General features: G+C 43.4%; 1 protein-coding gene across 1 annotated transcript in view; it reads left to right on the top strand.

Moving 5' to 3' along the window:
* Positions 1-19,183, top strand: part of IQCA1 (IQ motif containing with AAA domain 1) — a 96,705-nt gene that overhangs the window by 14,434 nt on the left and 63,088 nt on the right. The window contains exons 5-6 of the mRNA XM_041399545.1: positions 448-519; positions 12,363-12,535. Coding sequence (XP_041255479.1) covers positions 448-519; positions 12,363-12,535 — 245 coding nt within the window. The remainder of the gene's footprint in view (positions 1-447; positions 520-12,362; positions 12,536-19,183) is intronic.

Raw genomic sequence — 19,183 nt, 5'->3', positions numbered from 1 at the left:
GACCTCAGTTGCTCTTTCTGGCCTCCCCTTGGAACTCAGTGCATCTCTGAATTCATGCCTTTTTCTGTGATCTCCAGGGGAAGAGTTCATTCCATATCTAGAAAAAAGGACAGAGGGAGGTCAGTGCTAAATTCCACAAAGAGTTCTTGCACATGAATAATTCAGACAATTCAGCCTCATGAAAGCAGGAGCTCAGCCTAAATCTTACGTCTGAACTTCGTGAAGGAGTGACAGTTTTTAGAAGCCACCCAGAGCAGCACGAGGGGATAACAAACCTTAAAATTTGTTTAAAAAAAAAGAATAGCAGATGGCAACCTGTTAAAAAGCAATAGTTTCAATGGTATATTGTGCCTTTCCTTCCTCTATTTGTTTTTTCCTGTGTCTGCCCCAGAAAAGGAAGCTGTACCAAGGCCCATTTATCTCATCAGAGTTTTGTTTACAATCCAGGTCTGGCGTGGGCACAGCCAGCGCAAGAAAACAGAGAGGCTGAGAGAGGAGGAAATGATATTTCTGGGCATGGTAAGTGGGGCTGTGCCTCCAGAACACAAAATGCCACACTCTGTTTGTTCTTCAGGCTTTTATCATTCAGCCCAAGAGAAGAAATTCATTTCTACGATTCCTCCTCTTTTAAAAGGAGTCTCCAAGGAATACAGAACTCAGCTGAAATGATAAATGGCACAGGAGTAGCACAATTTGTCTTCTGCTGAATGGGTTTGTGCTGTCCATACATTCTCCAATGTGTGTGGCAGATGTGGAAACTGCCTGTGGAGAATTTGCCCTGGTTCCAGGGAATTTGACCTAGGCATGATCAGCAAGGAAATTTTATTAATCAGCTTTGCAGTCTGATTTCAAGAGTGGTGAGCTGCCTTATGTCTGGAGTAGAATTCATGAAGGTTGGAAAAGCCCTCTAAAATCATCAAGTCCAAGCATTAACCCAGCACTGGCAAGCCCACCCCTAACCCATGTCCCCAAGTGCCACATCCCCACATTTTTTGAACACTTCCAGGGATGGTGACTCTACTACTTAACTGGGCAGCCTGTTCCAATGCTTGACAGCCCTTACAGTGGGCTAAAATAATTAATTTTTCCTAATGTCCAATTAAACTAAAGAAGCAAAATCCTCTTCTCCCACCCCTTTGCAAGCCACTGCCTGTGTATGTCAAGAGCAGGGAAGAGAAACCTAAGAACTGGCATGTTAATCCATCAATATTTCTCTAAGTCCATATAAAAATAATCAAAATCTTCCTCACATCACACTGCAGAGGCACAGGGAAGTGAACAGCTGCCCATGGTCACTTAAATTGCACAGGGGTGAAAGAAAAAAATCATAGCATCCTTTCCACAAGGAATCCGTGACTTCCACCCCCTTCCTTGCAACAAACACCCCAAAAATAGGATAAATTCTTTACTGTTGACCTTTTTTTTGCCCCCCTCCAAGTTTTTGGAGGCATTAACAGGTGTCAGACCTCACCCAAGTCCAGCTGCAGCAGGATTAAGGTTTTTTTTTGATTTAGAGATGGGGCAACTGAGAGGTAGTTAAAAACTTCTATTTTCTTTTTAGTTTTATGTGAAGGGTGAGATAATACAGATGTTATAATTTGTTATTATTATTAGAGCTAATTATTTCTTAATTATAATACCTTATAAGTGTATTATTCTGTCAAATTTAAAAAATTTTCTACAAATCCATTTTTCACATAGCACAGCCGTTGTACCAAGCTCTAGTAAAGTTCTAGTAAAGCATCACATCACAGAAACATCCAGCACTGCTCTGCATTTGTTAAGTTAATTTATGCTTCCATGTTCTACAGTTCTTGAGTGATTAATTTATAAACTAATAATTTAATTTAAAACATGCTTTCTGCTTTTTTTCAGGCAGTTTGGGGGATTTTCTTGCCCAGCAATGGAATTGCCCTTAGCTGCTTTATAGGGTTCTGAAAACTAATTGTGCCTAGAGAATCTCACATCAGTTAAAAATTCCATTAATACCTTACCTTTAGGAAGGAAAATGTACATTTACCTAAGCTTTGCTATGTTAAATAGAGGTAACACCTTAGGAATTACTGCCTTGAGTATCTGCTGGTCTCCAAAAGCTAAACAGAACCTTGGGTGCCAATTCTGCCTCTGTTTAAGACAAAATTCCCAAAGATTTTAATTGGTGCAGATCCAAACACTTGGGAAGTACTGAAAACGAGTTAGAAAGGGCACCTTTTGCAGAACAAGGGATTGTTTCCTGTCAAATCCCATGACATTTCTGTCAAGTCCTTAGGAAGGAAATCTAAATCTGGCATCAGTTATCTGAGGGTTCACAGCCAAGCCCTCGTTTCATGGTGGCCAGTGTGGGAGGAACTGGAAACTAGCATGTGAACAGCCTGGTTTATGGGGAGCATAATGTAATCTATATCATCAGAGGGATGAAGGGAATTAAAACCAAACACATGGAGTGCATTCAGTTCCTGACCTCCATTTAAAAGCAAGAGAATTGATGTTTTCTCCTCTGCACTCTGACTCATTGCTCTTTATCAAGTTTATAATCAAAGCCTGTGAGGAAAAAAATGATAACTCTAAATAAAATTTTTAAAATCCTGTTCTTCTTTCCAGGGTTTTTGTATTCCCTTTTCCTTTCCATGCTGCATTCCCTTCCCTGGTCTCCAAAGGAAGCAAACATTGGTTCCCACTGATAGATAGGCAGGGAGCTCCAAAGGTCAAGTCCCTTTGATGTATGATCACGTCAGCCCTCTAAAAAATGACCACAGATCTTCATGTGTAAATATGTTGAATTTGCTTTTCTAATGCTGCACGACTTAGATAAATTAGAAGACCCAACCATCCATTACTCCAAGTCCATCCCAAAGGAGACTCGACTTTTGTTGCAATAAATATAAATTCTATTATAATTAGGGCTTTTTAAAAAAAAAAGTCTGTGTTGCTTTCAGACAAAGACTGCTTTGCACAAAGAGCTGATCCATCTGAAGTTCTGTGTAAAAGATTTCTGGGACAATTCAATTGTGTTGGCCTAAAAAATAGGAAAATAAGTGTCAAACCCAAGAATTGTCCAGTCTTTTGCTTAATTCAGTGTTATTTTCTTTACTCTCTGCTTGCTTCACAAAAAATTTATGTATCTTTTCTGGAACTCGATTCTGTTTCATCTTTTGCTTGATGACAGAGAACTAGCCTATGGTGGAGAGATTTTTCTTGGCTCAAAAATAAAGCCTCGTTATTATTATTATTATTTATTAAAGCCTAATTGCAGAAACAGCATGATCCCCTCAGCAGTCATTCTCCAAAGCCCCGATAAATCACACTTTGCAGTCCCAGTTTAATTTGTGAAGAGAAGCAAGCCTCCTAAGAGCACATATATCTTGATAACTGTATCCTGAGCTGCTTCCTGATCTTCCTCACATTCCTGCCACAGGGCTGTTTACTGCCAGCTCCAGCATGACCACCAGAACCACTGCTCCAGGCACGGGGTTGTGTTTAAACCACACTGACGTGGCAAGAAAACACATTGAGCTGTCTGAAAACACAGACGTGCTGTCTGGGCAAACCTGCCTTTCCTTGCTCTGTTTTACCCTCCCAGCTCAATTTAACACACCAGGGTTTTAAACTGCCCTGTTTTTCTGGCATTTATGGATTCCCTGTCAGTAAAAGCCCTGTTCAGAGGTTATGATTGTTGAATTTTTCTGCAGAGCTCAGTGCAGCTGGCTGTGTGACCTGGCTTTTGGCAACGGCTGTGTCTCAGGGTCGTGCAGAACAGCCCGAGCCTGGTCCTGGATCCCCTCTCAGCACTCTCCTGCAGGAAGTTATACTTTTAATCTCAGAGCACAGGCTACTGGAAAGAGGAAAGGCTGGGTTTTACCTAAAACATTAGGATAAACAGTTTGCCATCAGACTGATTAATGGGAGGGTAGGAGGATGTTAGGGACTGGAGGAACAGTTGGTTTAAAGCAATTAAGTGGGAAGAACACAAAGCCAGTGAGTGCCCAGGTGGCCAAGGGCACAAGCCCATGCTATGTCCAGGTCTACCTTCTTCTTCTCAAAATATTGTGGAATTCAGACCAAAAACTTCCAGTCAATGCTTTGGTAAATCCTCTGTTGTGTCTGGAGGAGTTAAAGTTTGCCACGTGCCTTATTTTGTCAGGATGTTCCAATGTTGGCAAGTAAAAGTTGTTATTGGACCTCCTGAGAATTCTGTTGTTTCTGCACCACCCAGAGTAAGTCAACTACCTTCCCCAAACCTGCTGAGCAGGAATTAGAGGAGTCCAGGAAAAAAGCAATACAAGACGAAAGAAAGACAAGTCCCTCCACCTGCAGTGCTCTGATACATTTTTCCCCCAAGCCTCTTCTCCCTGGGCTGACTCAGAGCAGCCTTCCTTCCATTTTCACCAGAAGAGCTGCAATCCCAGCAGCACATCCAGAAACCCATCCCTTCTGAAAAGTAAACATTCCATAGCTTAAGGAATTCTCCTTTTAGTGGGACAAAGCCTCGTAGCTCTTTTTGTCTTTTTTCTCAAATGGATGCAGTTCAACAGGATGCATGTGCCATGTGGAGCCACTCTGGTTCTCGCTGGAGCATCAGGTTTTCCTCACCACACCAGATCCAGCTTCTCGTAAATGTCCTCAGAGAAACACATCTCCCAGGATGTCAGACTTCTAACACATTGCAGGACAAGCCAAACTCCAGTTTAGGGTCTCACAGCTGTGAATTTACATTTACAGAGCTCTATCCTGAAGTTCCAGCTCTTCCCAAAGAGTTGGAGGTGCAACACCTGCTGCTCTGTGATGCTCGTACGTGGTATTTGCAACATTCTTCCTTCCTCAATATCCAAGGCCTGCCTGGATGGGGCTTGGAGCACCCTGGGCTAGAGGAAGGTGTCCCTGCCCTGGCAGGGGATGAAACAAGATGAGCTTTAAGATCCCTTTCAACCCAAACCATTCCATGATCCTTTTCACATGAAAGGATATGTGTGGTGTTAAATAAAAAGCTGTTTTCTCCTTCTTACCTCTTTTAAACATACCCAAATTTAGGCATGTTGTCTTGGTTAACGCTTTATTTATATCTGAGAAAACAGTCTGCCAAACATTCCTCCTTCTCTGAATTCCTGATAAATATAATTCATTTCATCCAGTCAGAAAAAAAAATTAGCATTTCCCAGAATAGCTTTCTGTGTAAACATTATAGACTGTGGCTAAATAAATATTATACAGGATTTAACAAACTACAAACTCTATCAAGTGAAATTTAAAATATTTCATCAGCTCTTGAAAGTGGGCAGCTACAGCAGTGGTGCAGATCAGGCCTGGTTTTGCCAAGTTTAAGATTAAAATGACTTTTGCTTGCCTGGATGTCAGCACAAAGTCCTCTGTTATTTCACATCTCAGCAGTGATAACTAATCTGTCCTGTTTTCAATAGAAATTTTAAGCGTGCTTATTTTTGAAACAGAAAGACTCTGGGAAGAAAGAATGCTAAATAATTCGCCTTTCATTGGCTGCAGTTATACTAACAATGAAATCAGTGCCTTTCAGAGCCCAAAACATCCTTGCCATGTTTAGTCAAGTTTAACAGCATGCCCAGGTATCATATCAGAAATAAACAAAACCCAAATTATATAAACTCATCTGGTTCTGCATGTAAACCTTTTGTCCACTTCAAATTTTCTTTATCTTCCTAAAAGGTGTTACATGTAAATATATTTCTAAATATGTATGGTATGAATCTCTAAACCAAGCATTTTCAGTATTTTTTTTAGCAAGGCCTCCTACTACAAATGCTTTGTTTGAATGCATATGACAATTACTTTAATTGGCAAAGCCATTGGAGTGAGTCAGAGAGTAGGGAAGCTTTAATGAATGCAATATATTTTGCTTACTTGTTCCTTTTTTTTGTGCCTAGTTTAGGAATTCAGCCATATAATTGATGTGGCTATCACCATTTGTGTACTGTGGAACCTCTATTAATACTATTTTCATTTGGGGGGTTGGAACTGGATGGGCTTTAAGGTGCTTCCAACCCAAACCATTCCGTGATTTTATGATTCACAAGATAAGAGACTTCTTTAAAAATCCATTCTTCCCTCAGCCAGACAAATTATACAGAGGAAATAAAGCAAGGACACAGCTCAATCCTATAGCAAACTTTTAAATGCAGTTTGGATCACAGTTCAAAATTCAGCAGAATCGTATCATAGAATCACAGAATTATTTGGGTTGGAGGAGACCTTAAAGATGATCTCATTCCACCCCTTGCCATGGGCAGGGACACCTTCCACCTGAAGAACAATAGTTGTAAGTAAAGAACAAGACCCCAGCTGCTCTGACAGTAAATTATTTTAGTCTACGTGCCCGTGTAAAGCAAATGTATAAAAAAAAAAAATTCACTTTGACTACTGGTTAAAATAAGTGACTATTACAACTACTTACTTTAAAAATATTTGGAAATAAAGCTTCTCCCCCAGAGAAGCAAACTGTAAATGTACTGAAAAAAGTGCTACACAACTGGTCCATCTTTTGAAACCTTACCATTAGGGGCGATGCTTGCTGTGGCAGAACATTTCCTGAAGCCCCATAAAACCACAGAGCATGTGCTTCAGCTCTGCTGTTCCAGGCCTATGACAAGAATCCGTCCTAAATTAAATACCCAGTAATAAAAGCTGCAGTAAATCTACTCTCAGGCATAATAGGGACGTTGGCCTTCCGAAGTGGAGGGAAATGAAATGTATTTATTTCACTGCCACTGAGCCTCTTGCCATCCTAATGAAACAATTGAGGAGCAGTTAGTTCCAAGCAGGGCCTCCTCCTCCTCCTCTGTGAGGAAGAGCAGCCCCAAGCATGCTCAGCCAGCCTGCACACCTCCAAGTGCTTCATAATGAACAGTAAGGCTCTGCTGGGGAGCTGACTCAGCACCAAGGCAGGGCTTTCCAGCCAGGAAAGGGATCCGAGCAAGCAAAGCCCCGAGGTGGGAAGGGAAAACAGACACAGTTCTGTGGAACCATGGAGTGCTTTGGTTGAAATGGGCCTTAAAGCCCATCCAGTGCCACCTCTGCCACGGACAGGGACACCTTCCACTATCCCAGGTTGCTCCAAGCCCCAATGCCCAACCTGGCCTTGGACACTGCCAGGGATCCAGGGGCAGCCCCAGCTGCTCTGGGCACCCTGTACCAGGGCCTGCCCACCCTCCCAGGGAGGAATTCCTTCCCAATATCCTATCTAATCCCACTCTCTGTCAGTCTGACCCCATTCCCCCTTGTCCTGTCATTCCAGGCCCTCTCCAGCTTCCTTGTAACTCCTTCAGATACTGGAAGGGCTCTGAGGTTTCCACACAAGCTTCTCTTCTCCAGGCTGGACATCCCCAGCTCCCTCACCCTGTCTCCAAATGGGAGGTTCTCCAGTCCCCTTATCATCCACATGGTCCTTCATCCCACTGACTCACCTGGGAGCTGCAGGAAATATCTTTTCCCTCCTACTGGTGCATCGTCCCCTTCCCTAAAACCTAAATTCTTTTGGGGAACAAGTAAAGAACAGAACAGAAGAATCTTAACAGCACACTCATGACTGATGAGTTGGAATAAAATTCTCTTTTAGACAAATGTCCATTTTGCCTTATTAATTTAAACAAGGATTTTAAAGACAAAGCCCATCAAACATTAGATAAGCCTTTTAAGTTAATGGACCATGTAGTCCTATTTTCCCCACAAACTCAGGAATCTTCATAATATGTCCTATTTTTACAGCAACATCAATTATTAATATGTATACTTTTGCTGACAGAGGACCACACTAAAAATGTGAGTTTCGTTATCCAGTTCTGGGTCATTAACTGTGAAAAGCTTGTAAATATAATGGTTTATTCACATGGGAAGCCTTCATTAAGATGCATTATTCTACAACTGATGTGGCAGCATTGCATTATCAAGTTCACTGTCTCCATCTAATATTTGTAATTTGTTTCTAAATGAGTTGCTGTTTGTAGGGCAAGTTAACAAATTTGAATTTCACATGTCCAGAGAAATTTCTTAAAGATGGGAAAATGCTTCTTCCCCCAAGGAAAAGCTATTTATTAGCATCTTCCTGGAGAATGCCTCCCTTTGATTCAGAAGCAGGAACATTAGAGGCTCTGAGAGAAGGGATGTTAGAAATAAATTGGCTTTTGTCTTCCTTCCATGCACATTAGAGGTTTGTGGAAGCACAGTCAGGATAACTTCAGAGCTCCACAAGAGCCATGTGAAAACATGGAAAGCTCTTCCATGATGCTGCAAGGCACAGGTCACAGGCTGGCCAGCAGGGATTCCAGCATTCCTGCTGGAGCTGTTGGAATTCATCCTCTCTCTTGGCACTCTTCAACCTTTTCGCTTCCTATTCCCTCTTGCATCTTCAGATGGCCAAAGCTTCTTCATACCTATTTTCTTCTGAGTTCTGCTCGTTGGCAAGAGAACTGAACCTCCAGCAGGGCTGTTGGAGAGATTCTGTCTCCTTTTGAAGGCCCAAGAGCACCTGAAGGTGAACACAAGGCACACAGGTTGTGCAGTTGGCTCCTCATTCCTGAGACAAGGTTAGGAATGTGTTAAACTCTGAAGCTGGTGAGGTTTAGGGTGACACACACTTCTGTGACTAGGTCAAGAACACTGTGGACAAAATAAAACAAGTTTAACAGAGCAGCTTTCTTCAGCTGCAAAGCTGGAAGATATCACCTATGCTATTCATAGCTTGTTTTCCTTTAAGTGTTTTAATAGTCTAAAACATTTTATACTTGACAGAAGAAAAGCATTTTCTATGAGTATTACTGACAAACAGTACAGAACTGGCAGTTCCATCCTCTGGCCATCTTGTTACATCTCTTCAGCAGCTCCTGCTGCCCTATATTTACGTTATGTTCTAAATTCCCTTCCACACTTAGTTTTGTCTAGTTCCTCTTCTTATTCCCTCCCTCCTTTATCAATTAATTCACTTCCTTGAGCATCCACATGCTTGGATCAGTTCTTATAGTCCAAGGAAGCTGTTTTTAACATAGTCCCCATTTCACTTAGCCCACATACACATAAATCCTTTTGATGTCTCCTCATCCTTGTTTTCCTCAAGTCCATTCAATTTTTGTTTGCATGACTGCATTGATTTCCAAGTGACAGAACAGAAAGCCAAGCCAGCTGTACATTCACTTGTGCTGTTTTATATAAAAACCAAGTGCCCATGGCATGATGTACTCACTGCCAGCCAGTGCTTTCCTCCTCATTCTCCTCTCCAGAACAGGAGCCAGCCTTGGGTTCCTGACACCTCCTGCTCTTCCCTCATGGACAGGGCACGCTGTGTAAGTTCCACAGCAGCCAGCCCTGAGTCCTTCAGGCCTCATTTGTCACAGCCAGCTGTGCTCCTCATGTCCTGCTCCCATCACAGCTGGAGCGTGTTATTGCCAAAGAAGAAATCAGGAGGACTGGGGGGAAGAGGAGAATACAGCCTTATCAACTTCTGTTCTCTTTCATGCTTGTTCTTTAGTGATCCTGAAGGTGAATGGCCAGAGTCTTGTTCTAGAAGTAATTCTCATTTCTTCTGTTTTCTTGTAGTAAAACAGACTGTGGAAAATAAAATAAAAATACAACAGAGCTTCTCATAAGCTGTTCTACAGGTTTATATCTGTACTACATCCTTGGTGCTGAGTACAGCTGATAAACTCCTGTTAGCAGATGTATTGATAACTGAATGGTGCTCAGACAGGGAGCTGCACAAATATTTACTCAGGGCTCGGCTGGGTTTTGCCAACCAGAACATATCCCCTGGCCTTGTTGTTATCAACATCTGAGCCAGCTGGTTCAGGGCTACCTGGGCTGTGTCCACAGCTGCTTCTTGACTCTGGGCTCAAGTGTAGATACGGGCTGTAGCAAGTCTCTTTTTGAGATAAGAATTTCCTACTGCTGGTCTTACAATGGCACCTTGTGTTTGCCACTTCAAACAGCTCTTACCTCGTCTGGCTTTGGGGCTGCTGAAAGGGAGGCTGAATAAATTCACAGTGGGAGAACATGGTCATGCAAGGCTCCCTTAAGATGCAGTGGAGAGCAGCTCAGAGGAGCTGCAAAGCTTCTGGGATGGCAGGGAGGAGCTCTGCTGCCTGTGCTGCTGCTGCTCCCATGATGCTCTGGTCCCACTGACCACCACTGCCCTTGCTGTAGCATTGGCCCTCAGCTGATCCACCTTGTTATAGTGGGAAATGAGTAACTTGAGGAGGTGGGAGGAGAGGAAAAGACAAAAGGGATTATTTTTCACTTTTTAGGGAGCTGAACTGGTTCACTACAGGGTCAGGTGGGTGCCAGAGCCTGAGCAGAAGGGAGGGATCATGCATCCAGCAGTTCAGGTGGCGCAGGAGCTGACCCTTCCCTGCTCACCTGGTGACATTTCACCTTTAAACGTGCAGGCTGTGCTGGAGAGGAGCCTGACTCTCTCCATCAGCCACAGATGAGCCTCTCTAAAGCTGCAGGCATCCTCATGCCCATCTGCTGGGAATTTCTCAGGAATCCCCTGAGGATTGCTGTAGAGAGACAAACAGAGGAGTTGGTTTTGGATCTGTCTGGAAAGCAGGCCTTGTGGGGGCTCCTCTGGTTTCTAAAGGAGCCCCTGAGAGAGCAGCATCACATCTGGCTGTCCTGGGCTTTGTTTAACATCAGCAAGGCAGACAATGGTGAAATACAAATAAACACTGCCAATAGTAGCTGTGTTATACTCATAAATAGGTGCTGGTGAGGGGGAAGATTGGAAACACTCAGCTTCCCTGAAAACTGGGAATTGAGCAGAGGTAACATCTCAGGGTAAAAGGCAGCGCTTGGGGTCACGTATTCAGGGAGGGAACATGTGCAGCCACCTTTCAGAAGCACACTGCTGTTCTTATTTCCTCCTGAATATTTTCTCCCTGGTGGCCTTGACCCATTCCTGGAGCACAGTGCGAGTCACACATCCCAGATGCAGTAAATTGCTTTCCTGAATGGGGCCTGTGTGCTTGCTTTGGACACTGTGGGATCCCTCTGAGTGCTCAGAAACCAAAGTTGCTTGGCATTTATTAGTGATTTTTGGAACCTGGTGGAAGCACAGAAAACCAGGGAATAACAGAACTTAAATATGAGCTGGCCAAAGCTTTGACAGAGCTTTTTGTCTTTGCGGGAGGCCTCAGGAATTGGGACTTGGAGCACACCAGAAAATACATCACCAGAGCAAGAAGAATGCATTACTGAATCAGTCTGAGATGTGCCAGTTAAGGACAATTTCTATAAGCTCTGAAGTTGAAAGGCCAGAGCAAAATTTTTTTTTCATGTAAACCAAGATTTTGTTCACATATCCTGCCACCTATGTCAGTCACAAACTTTGAAAAGAAATGAAATTATACTACAAAACCAGATTGTCATATTTTCTCTTCTTTTCTCGTCTTAAATTTGTCATACACCATCAGACAATGTGATTAATAATTCCCAAGTACATGAAAAAACCAATTTGTTCCAGAATTAAGAAAACCTAAAACCAAAAAGCCAGTTCACAAGTTGATTTTTAAAATAGATTTTTCCCTACACTTACAAGGTAGCAATAGCTCATAAAACACTGGTAACATCTTAATTTTATCAATGACTGCAAGCTGAAAAATGCAAAGTTTCAGCCCACCCACACAGATGGGTTTTTTCATGCTTCTGTATTTGAATACCAGAAAGACTTTCATTTTTCTCCCTCACACTACATGTGTAAAATCAATCACAGAGCAGAAATTATTGTAAGACTTGAAACTGGCTGAGAAGCCCTTCTTTCCAAGGTTATCAAATCATGGGAAACTTGGGGAGCTGTGATTTTGGCTATAGTGTTTGGGGGGGGGGGGGGGGGGGGGTGTTTATTCCTTTTTTGTTGTTGTTCCTCAAGGGAAGTTGATTTCCTAAAGGAGTCTGACCAGCTGCAACAAAATACCAGGAAACCACTGACCAAGCAGTGTGCATATAAAAATTTCAGTGCACAAATTAAAAACAATACTGGCTAATTAAAAAGCACCAATGGGAAGTCCAGACATTTGAAAATTCAATTAAAAAATTCTCTGGCTCCCTTCTGACATGGATAAAGCTGGCATTTGCAGAGCAGCAGCTTTCTCACCTGTCTCATTGAGATCCAGGATCCCACGCTGCAAAGGTTGTTTTTGTACATTGCAATGTTGTTAATTAATGCTGAAATACCAACAATAGACCATTGTGTGCATCCAGGCACTTTTTATGAGCACAGGGTTGGTTTTTTTTCCTGGCTTCCTGCAAGTAAATTAAGGCTTAAGCTCAGATTCACCGTCAACCTGGCATTCCAGTAAATATTAAGTTTCTTTTCATTCATACCTTTTATTTTCTCCTCTTGTTTTCAGAGTCTGCCTCCTGACTTGGAGGCAATGAGCTGTTTGCAGAAAGCAAATGTCCTGCAAGGTGAAGTCCAGGAAAGAGCAGACTTCTCCTTCAGGCATGAGCTGAAGAAAACAGAGGGGCCCCACATCAAGGAAACCCTCCAGGACCAGATCACCCAGTGCTTCCTCGAGTGCCGGTGAGCAGAAACACTTAGCCCTTAACCGGTCCATTTGCCTCAAAGAGCCTGATTTTGAGTTCCTACAAACTGCAAAATCCATCTTTAAGGCAGTGGTGCCAGTCCCATACAAGGAGTTAGCTCTGCACCAGCTGCAAAGCTCCAAATCCTGAGCTGGAGGATTCCTGACTGGGGAGAGCAGAGCTCCTGGCAGGGGTCAGAGGGGCTCCTTCAGTCACTGGCTGTGGATCAGGTCCACAAATATTTAAGTGGGACACCTTCACCTTGCACATTACCTTTGGCCCAGGCTTTGGAATTATAAGCGGCACACTCTAAACTTCAGGACCAGTGACTTTTCTCCCTGTGTGAATACATGAGGTTTAAGAGAGGGAACTCACTCTTCCATGAGATGGAAGGACCATTATTTGCCATAGCAAATCACATCACGTCACTGGCACTGCCATCCTGCTGCTGGTATTAGCCATGAATCTGAAGCACTTTTGTTCTTGAGGCCTGACCTTCGAGCCACTCCCCCAAATGGAACTTTACTCTGCTGATCTCAGGGAAACTTCACGTCTCAGTAGAGTTAAGCACATACTTACACAGTTTTAAACCCTCTGCTGACACCTCTGCTTCTCTCAGGAAGTTTACTTCAGCCAAAGAAGTTTTTAGACTGGCAATTCTGACACTGGAAGCTCTTGTCCTAAGGAATATAAGCTGGTTTTATAATTTTATGGGATTTACCCCATCCAAAGGATTAGTGTGTGAAAGTAAATTGGGAAGCAGCAACCAAAACTTCCAGGATTTGGCAGCAAGGCTTCATTTGCTGTGCATAAAGCTGCTCTGCAAACTGTTTTTGTGTCTTGAGCTGCCCAGGGATGTTACAGGGCTCATATTTGTCTTGTGGACCAGTGTCATGCTCATTAATCATTCAGTGTTTGCTTGGGGTACTGGACTTGCCTTCAGTGTGCAGTTTCCAGTTGGAAACACAAATGCATTCGGGTGAAATCCTGCCCTGTTTGTTCCTTGACTCCTTCAGTCAGGTTTGGGCAGCTGTGCTACAGTGAAGTGTTTGTTAAAAAAGAAAGAATGATCGAAACCAGCACTCTCACAGTTTTTTTCTCTGCCACAACCTATTTCTCTTCTTTCTTGCACTTTTGCCTCTTATAGGCTCTCAAGACTGCAGTGTATTTTTACTCTCCTTTGGAAAGAGCTGCTGGTTTTACAAACCTCAGTTATTGCAAAGCACTTTCACATTCCTTAAATCAACCCTCTCCCAGGGCCTGCTCTGCACACTCCTTGAGCTGCCATTTCCTGCCATTCCCCACAGCTCCCAGCATGTTCTGAGCTACAGAAAGATCTTATTCCCTTTGCTTAATATTCCTCACCTAATAGTCATTCTCTACCATAGGTCAATTGTGTCCAATTAACTTGGCTGTGGAGCTGGGGGAGAACTCCCTGAAATACTGCAGGAACCAATGGCAATGTTTCTGTAGCAGATTAGCAGGGAACAGGCAATCTCCCAGAGAACCAGGCTGAGCCATAAACCTCTTTAAAGACATTATGAGACACTATTAAAAGTTAAATCTGGTCCACAGGGATGCTTAACAGCAGAGCCAACCAGCAGCCTAACCCATCCAAAGGATCATTTGAGGGAGCTGAAGCCACGGTTCAGTGGAGGGAGGTGCAGAGGGATGGCTGAGAGGGCAGTTCATCAAAACTCCTGCTGCCTAATTCAGGGGAGCCCTCAGCCTCATGTAGCTGTCTAAGGTGGAATGTAAAGTGCTGAGCTTTCTTTTTGCAGCCCTTACAAGCAGAATGGGACTTCCTTGCCACATTTATATCTCAGCTTCAGGTGAGACTCAAGGCTAGAGGCACACCATCAGTAGCCCAGCATATGAATACCTGATTAAAAAAACTACAAGCGTTCTTTAGCTACTCTTTTTTCTGATCTGCCTAGTCAGGTTCAGTAGTCTTGAATCTCATCTAGATTTGAAAATTAACAAAGATTAAAGCAGATGTAGGAAGATAAGCACCACATTAACTGATCTTGGATAGTTTTGTGAGTAATCCTGAGCAAGGGATTATATTAGATGGGACTAAGATACACCCACAGGGTTGTCAGAGATAAGCCTTGAGTCAGGCTTGCTCTGCTGCGTTTGACACAGGGTGAGAAAACAGGTCCCTTCCAATCTTGTACAGTAACCCACCCATCTGAAACAATATCATATTCTAACAATTGACCATTTTCTATCAAGATGGTCTGATTAGGCTTAAAACTGCTTTTTGGCTCCAGATGTCAGTTCTGTGATCTGCCTGAGGGCAGGGTCATTGCTGGTGGCAGAGGGACAGTGATGCACTTATTGCAGTCAGTGTTTGATCAGAGAAGCCCAGAGTGGTTTGGGCTGGAAGGGACCTTAAATCTCATCTCATTCCACCCCCTGCCATGGGCAGGGACAGTTTCCACTAGGTCAGGTTGCTCCAAGCCCCATCAGACTCCCTGTTACTCTCTCCTTTCAAATGAACTCTCTGTCATGACCTCTAAAAATCATTAGTGCACGGTTCAGCCAAGACCAGACAGCTCTCATTGATAAAAGCTCTTTTGGTGATTTAGCAGATGAAATTCTGCCCCCGATGAAGGCAGTGGGAGAGCTGCCATCAGCTGCAGCACAGGCTGGACATGGCCCAGTGCTGGAGCTCATTTGACTCTGGCTGAGTGAGGCAGTGATTTACAGAGCTGAGAGGAACCAGAGCGAGCTGCCCGAGTCCTGCTCTTCACAGCAGGCCTCTAAGTGACCACAATCACTTCCCCCTCAGACACATTTGCTGGCATCCAAAAGAGGTTTAAAAACAACAAAAAATCAGCATATTTCTCCACAAGGGGAGTGTGTGTATCCTGCAGAGCCAGGCTTTCCTGGCAGAGAACTGGGAGCTGTGTCCTGCTCAACATAGGGCCAGGCCTGAAGTGTCAAGGTTTGCATTAATTATTACCTGCCAGGATATATTTTGGCTCTCCCCTAAGCCAGTCTGACAGATCAACAGCTAATTGTAGCTTATAAATTATTCTTCAACTAGGCTTTTTGACATTTTTTATAGTCTATTAAATAAATAGATAAAGGGCAACAAAGATTCTTTTGAATAAATTTTGCTGTGTGGAGTAGAAAATAAAGCCAAACTTCCATATTTTATCCTTCACTCTGAAAAGACTGTGATAGCAAACACAATTAGCAGGTATTGTCTTTCAGCACAGTTACTCTTAGATTACAAAAGGAATGAGCACATATTAAATTTCTCAACTTGTAAGAACTGCTGTAAATATTTATCACTTTCATTGCACAAGGGAACAGCTTCAGTAATTTCCAGACCCAAAGCAGCTTCTTAGGAAGAGAGGTTATAAAAAAGACAAGGAAAGCAAAACCCAAAGGACTAGACTAAATGAAATTTTTCCAGTTGCTTATATCAATCCTACTGCAGAGAAGATAAAATAATTTTGATATAACATTGCATTTTTCAGCCTTACCATCCGTCCTTCAATTTACCTGGGTTGACTTCTGTGGAGCTGCTCTTTTTTGGCTTGCAAATTATTCATATAAAGCCTTCCAGATTTCCATGTGGCCTTGTCCAGCCATACTAGAAAAGAAAGATAATTGCTTATGAAAGCTTTGTGAAGAATCATCATGCAGTTTACCTACAGACCTGCCCTTCTTTTATTTTTTTTTTCCCAAGAGCAGGAGTACAAGTGATCCAAAATTAGCAGTTGCTATGATTATATAGATCTGAGCCTGGATGGTAATCACTTGAGTCCCACACATTCCGTCCATTCAATTAATAACAGAGTTTCATGTTAAGATACAGCAGAGCTGGGGTTGTAGCTTCAATTTGCTTTCCTGTTCCCAACCAAACCCATTTTTCTGTCATTTTACATTTAGGGTTTTGCGCTGAATATGCAAAGCCAGTCATCATCTTCTCAACTCTTTACCCAATCAATAAACCAGTTCCCAAATAACGAGTCTTGTTAGAATCATCCCTAAAATTAATTTCAAAAAGGGATGGGCAGAAAAGGGGAGAAGCATCCCTTTATTATCCACAGAAATATAGCAGTATCTTTGTCTAAGACAAGTCTTTTCTGACAGAAATCAATACAAAGGATGAGAAATCAAGATGAGGTTTTTATTACCAGAGATGGCCTCCAGAATCACAGGGGAGAGCCTCATGCACGGGCTCTGCTGTGCTGTGCCTCATGCCCTGGAGCTGTAACAAATTACTCCATGAATTTCTGGCAGGATTTATCCACCACTGCTCAGAGCTCTGGGGACCATTTCATCAGTGCCATCGCTGACCTAATAACAGGGGATCCAAGTAATAGCAACTTTTATGGAGGCTGTGTGTTATTCCCACAGATTTGGGGATTGGTTTTCGGGAGGGAGGAGGCGGCGAGGGGTAAATGTGCTTTCATAATAGGTTTACACTTTACTGATTAGCTTTGAATGATCTTCTTGCTCTGCCTGCTGACTCGAGTACTGTCAGAAAAGGAATTGGCCAAGCTTCATGGTGAGTGAATGAGACTCCTCCTGAAGCAGGGGGGGTTCCTGGGCTTTATTTATTCATTTTGAACATTCCTGACAGCCAGCCCGGGCTTTGATGCAGAGGGAAGAGAAAAAAATAGGAAGTGATGGTGTTTTGTTTCCCTTTTTTCCCCAGCCTGTTTTGTGGAGCTGAGTTTACTGCCAATACTCCTGTTCCTGGGGCTCCCTGGGCAGCAGGGGGTGGAGAAGGGGGAGGCAGGAGGGAGATGAATGGAGAGAGAGGTTTTTGCACTGAAACCCCAGAGAATAGGGAAAGTGTTCATTTGTGTGGATGCCCTGTGAAGGCTGACCTAGAACAGAGGCTGGACAGAGCTAAAGAATAAAGCAGGGATTTATTAGGAGGCCTCAGTGGATCCACCTTGGGCAGCACAAGAGCCCAGCCAGGGCTGCACCCAAGATGAACCCAAAATGGTCACAAAATGGACAGCAGGTCACGGGGTCTCTCACTTTTATAAGTTCTGCTCCATTTGCATCTTGGAGTTAATTGTCCAATTACAGCTTTAGGTTATGAAGTCCCATCCTTGTTTTTCTCTCTTCAGTCCACCATTGTTTATGCTCTTGGACCTGAGATTTGGATCATTTGTCCTTGTTCCCCAGCTAGAGAAGGAATTGTTTTGTCTCTCTGCTCTGTGAAGAGAGCTTACCATGCCCTAATATGAAGCTCAGAATTAAGCAGTGTACACACTGAAGCAGCACAGAATCTGAAAAATATAAAAGCTACAACCTGAGGCATCAGTGTCAGGCACTGCCTGTATCACATTTCCCACTCCATGCACTCTGCTTTTTTGGAGTCAGTGGTGAAGCTGCCAGGCAATCCATGATCAGGGAAGCCTGGCCAACAGGACAGAGAGGGATGGCACCCCAGCAGTGCCAACAGCAGCACCCCCTCTACTCTGCTTCCAAGGAATCACGGCTCCAAATCCTTCTGGGCTTGCATTGCTTTCCCGTCACACCTGGCTCACCTCAAGCTGCCAGCACTGCTTTCCCAAGCAGCCCAGAGCATGGACTGCAGACTCCACACCGTATGGCAGCCACTCCTGGAACAGCTGATGGGAAAATTGCTTAAAAAAGAGGTTTGGTGCCACGAGCCACTCCAGCAGACAGTTGTCCAAGAGCAAGTGCCAGCCTGAAGATCCTTGGAACACAACCAGAGACATCTCCAGCCCCTTGATCACAGGCCTCTTTCCATGCAATGCCCTGTTAGTCTGGAAAACCCTTCTTCTCTGCTACTCCTGCAGGGGCATTCCTGCTGTAGGAGCTCCTGCAGGAATTCCTGCTGTAATTTGTGTTTACATACAAATACATAAACTTTCTATCAGACTTTTAAAATTCTCTACAAATCCATTTCCCACACTGCAGGGGCATTCCTGCTGTAGGAACCTACCCAAAAATGCCTCTTTGGTATTTGGCACTTGATATTCAGCACAGAGAGAAGTTGCTGCCCACAGGAGCTGTCTGTAGATGGGTGAAGAACCATTCTCTTTCCACCTACTGAAAATTCTCATTACTTCTTTTCCCTGTCATCATCAAAGGATTGCCACACACTCACAAACCACTTGCACATGACATTCCATTCAGGAGCAGAAGTTACTAGCTAGGAGCAGCTGTGAGCTCATGGTAAAAATCAGGATATGGGGATAAATAAGTGATTGTCTGCTAATTCCACCAGATGAGGATGAGCTGAACTAAATTAGAAAGAGATCTGTACCTGCACCATATTTTCTCCTGACCTCACCTGGAGATGAATACATCTTCACCTGCCCTCTTGTGCTTTGTGCAGTTTACACAAACCAAATTCTTCTGGGAATAGCATGAAACAAGGAGATTCTCCTTCTGAATTCCTCTGCAGGGTTGTGTCTCTTGGCCAAATCTTCTGATTTTCCTCAAGAGAGTAAAGACAAGCTCTGAATTATGGAAATTACGCTCTGAAAGAGGATGGCACAACCTGGGTTGTCCTCTACCCAAACACTTGGTCTTCCTGCAGAAGTAAACATTATTAGAAGAGGCAGTGTCTGGGGGTGGTTTTCTATCACTTGTTTCACCTCTGTTTTCTGACAGAGCCAGCAATCCCAGGTTTTGCCAA

Source organism: Onychostruthus taczanowskii, unplaced genomic scaffold (assembly GCF_017590055.1).
Source record: "Onychostruthus taczanowskii isolate IOZ18803 unplaced genomic scaffold, ASM1759005v1 scaffold164, whole genome shotgun sequence".
In the NCBI taxonomy this organism is placed as follows: domain Eukaryota; kingdom Metazoa; phylum Chordata; class Aves; order Passeriformes; family Passeridae; genus Onychostruthus; species Onychostruthus taczanowskii.
Note: the sequence above shows the minus strand (reverse complement) of the source record. Positions and strands in the feature narration are given on the sequence as shown.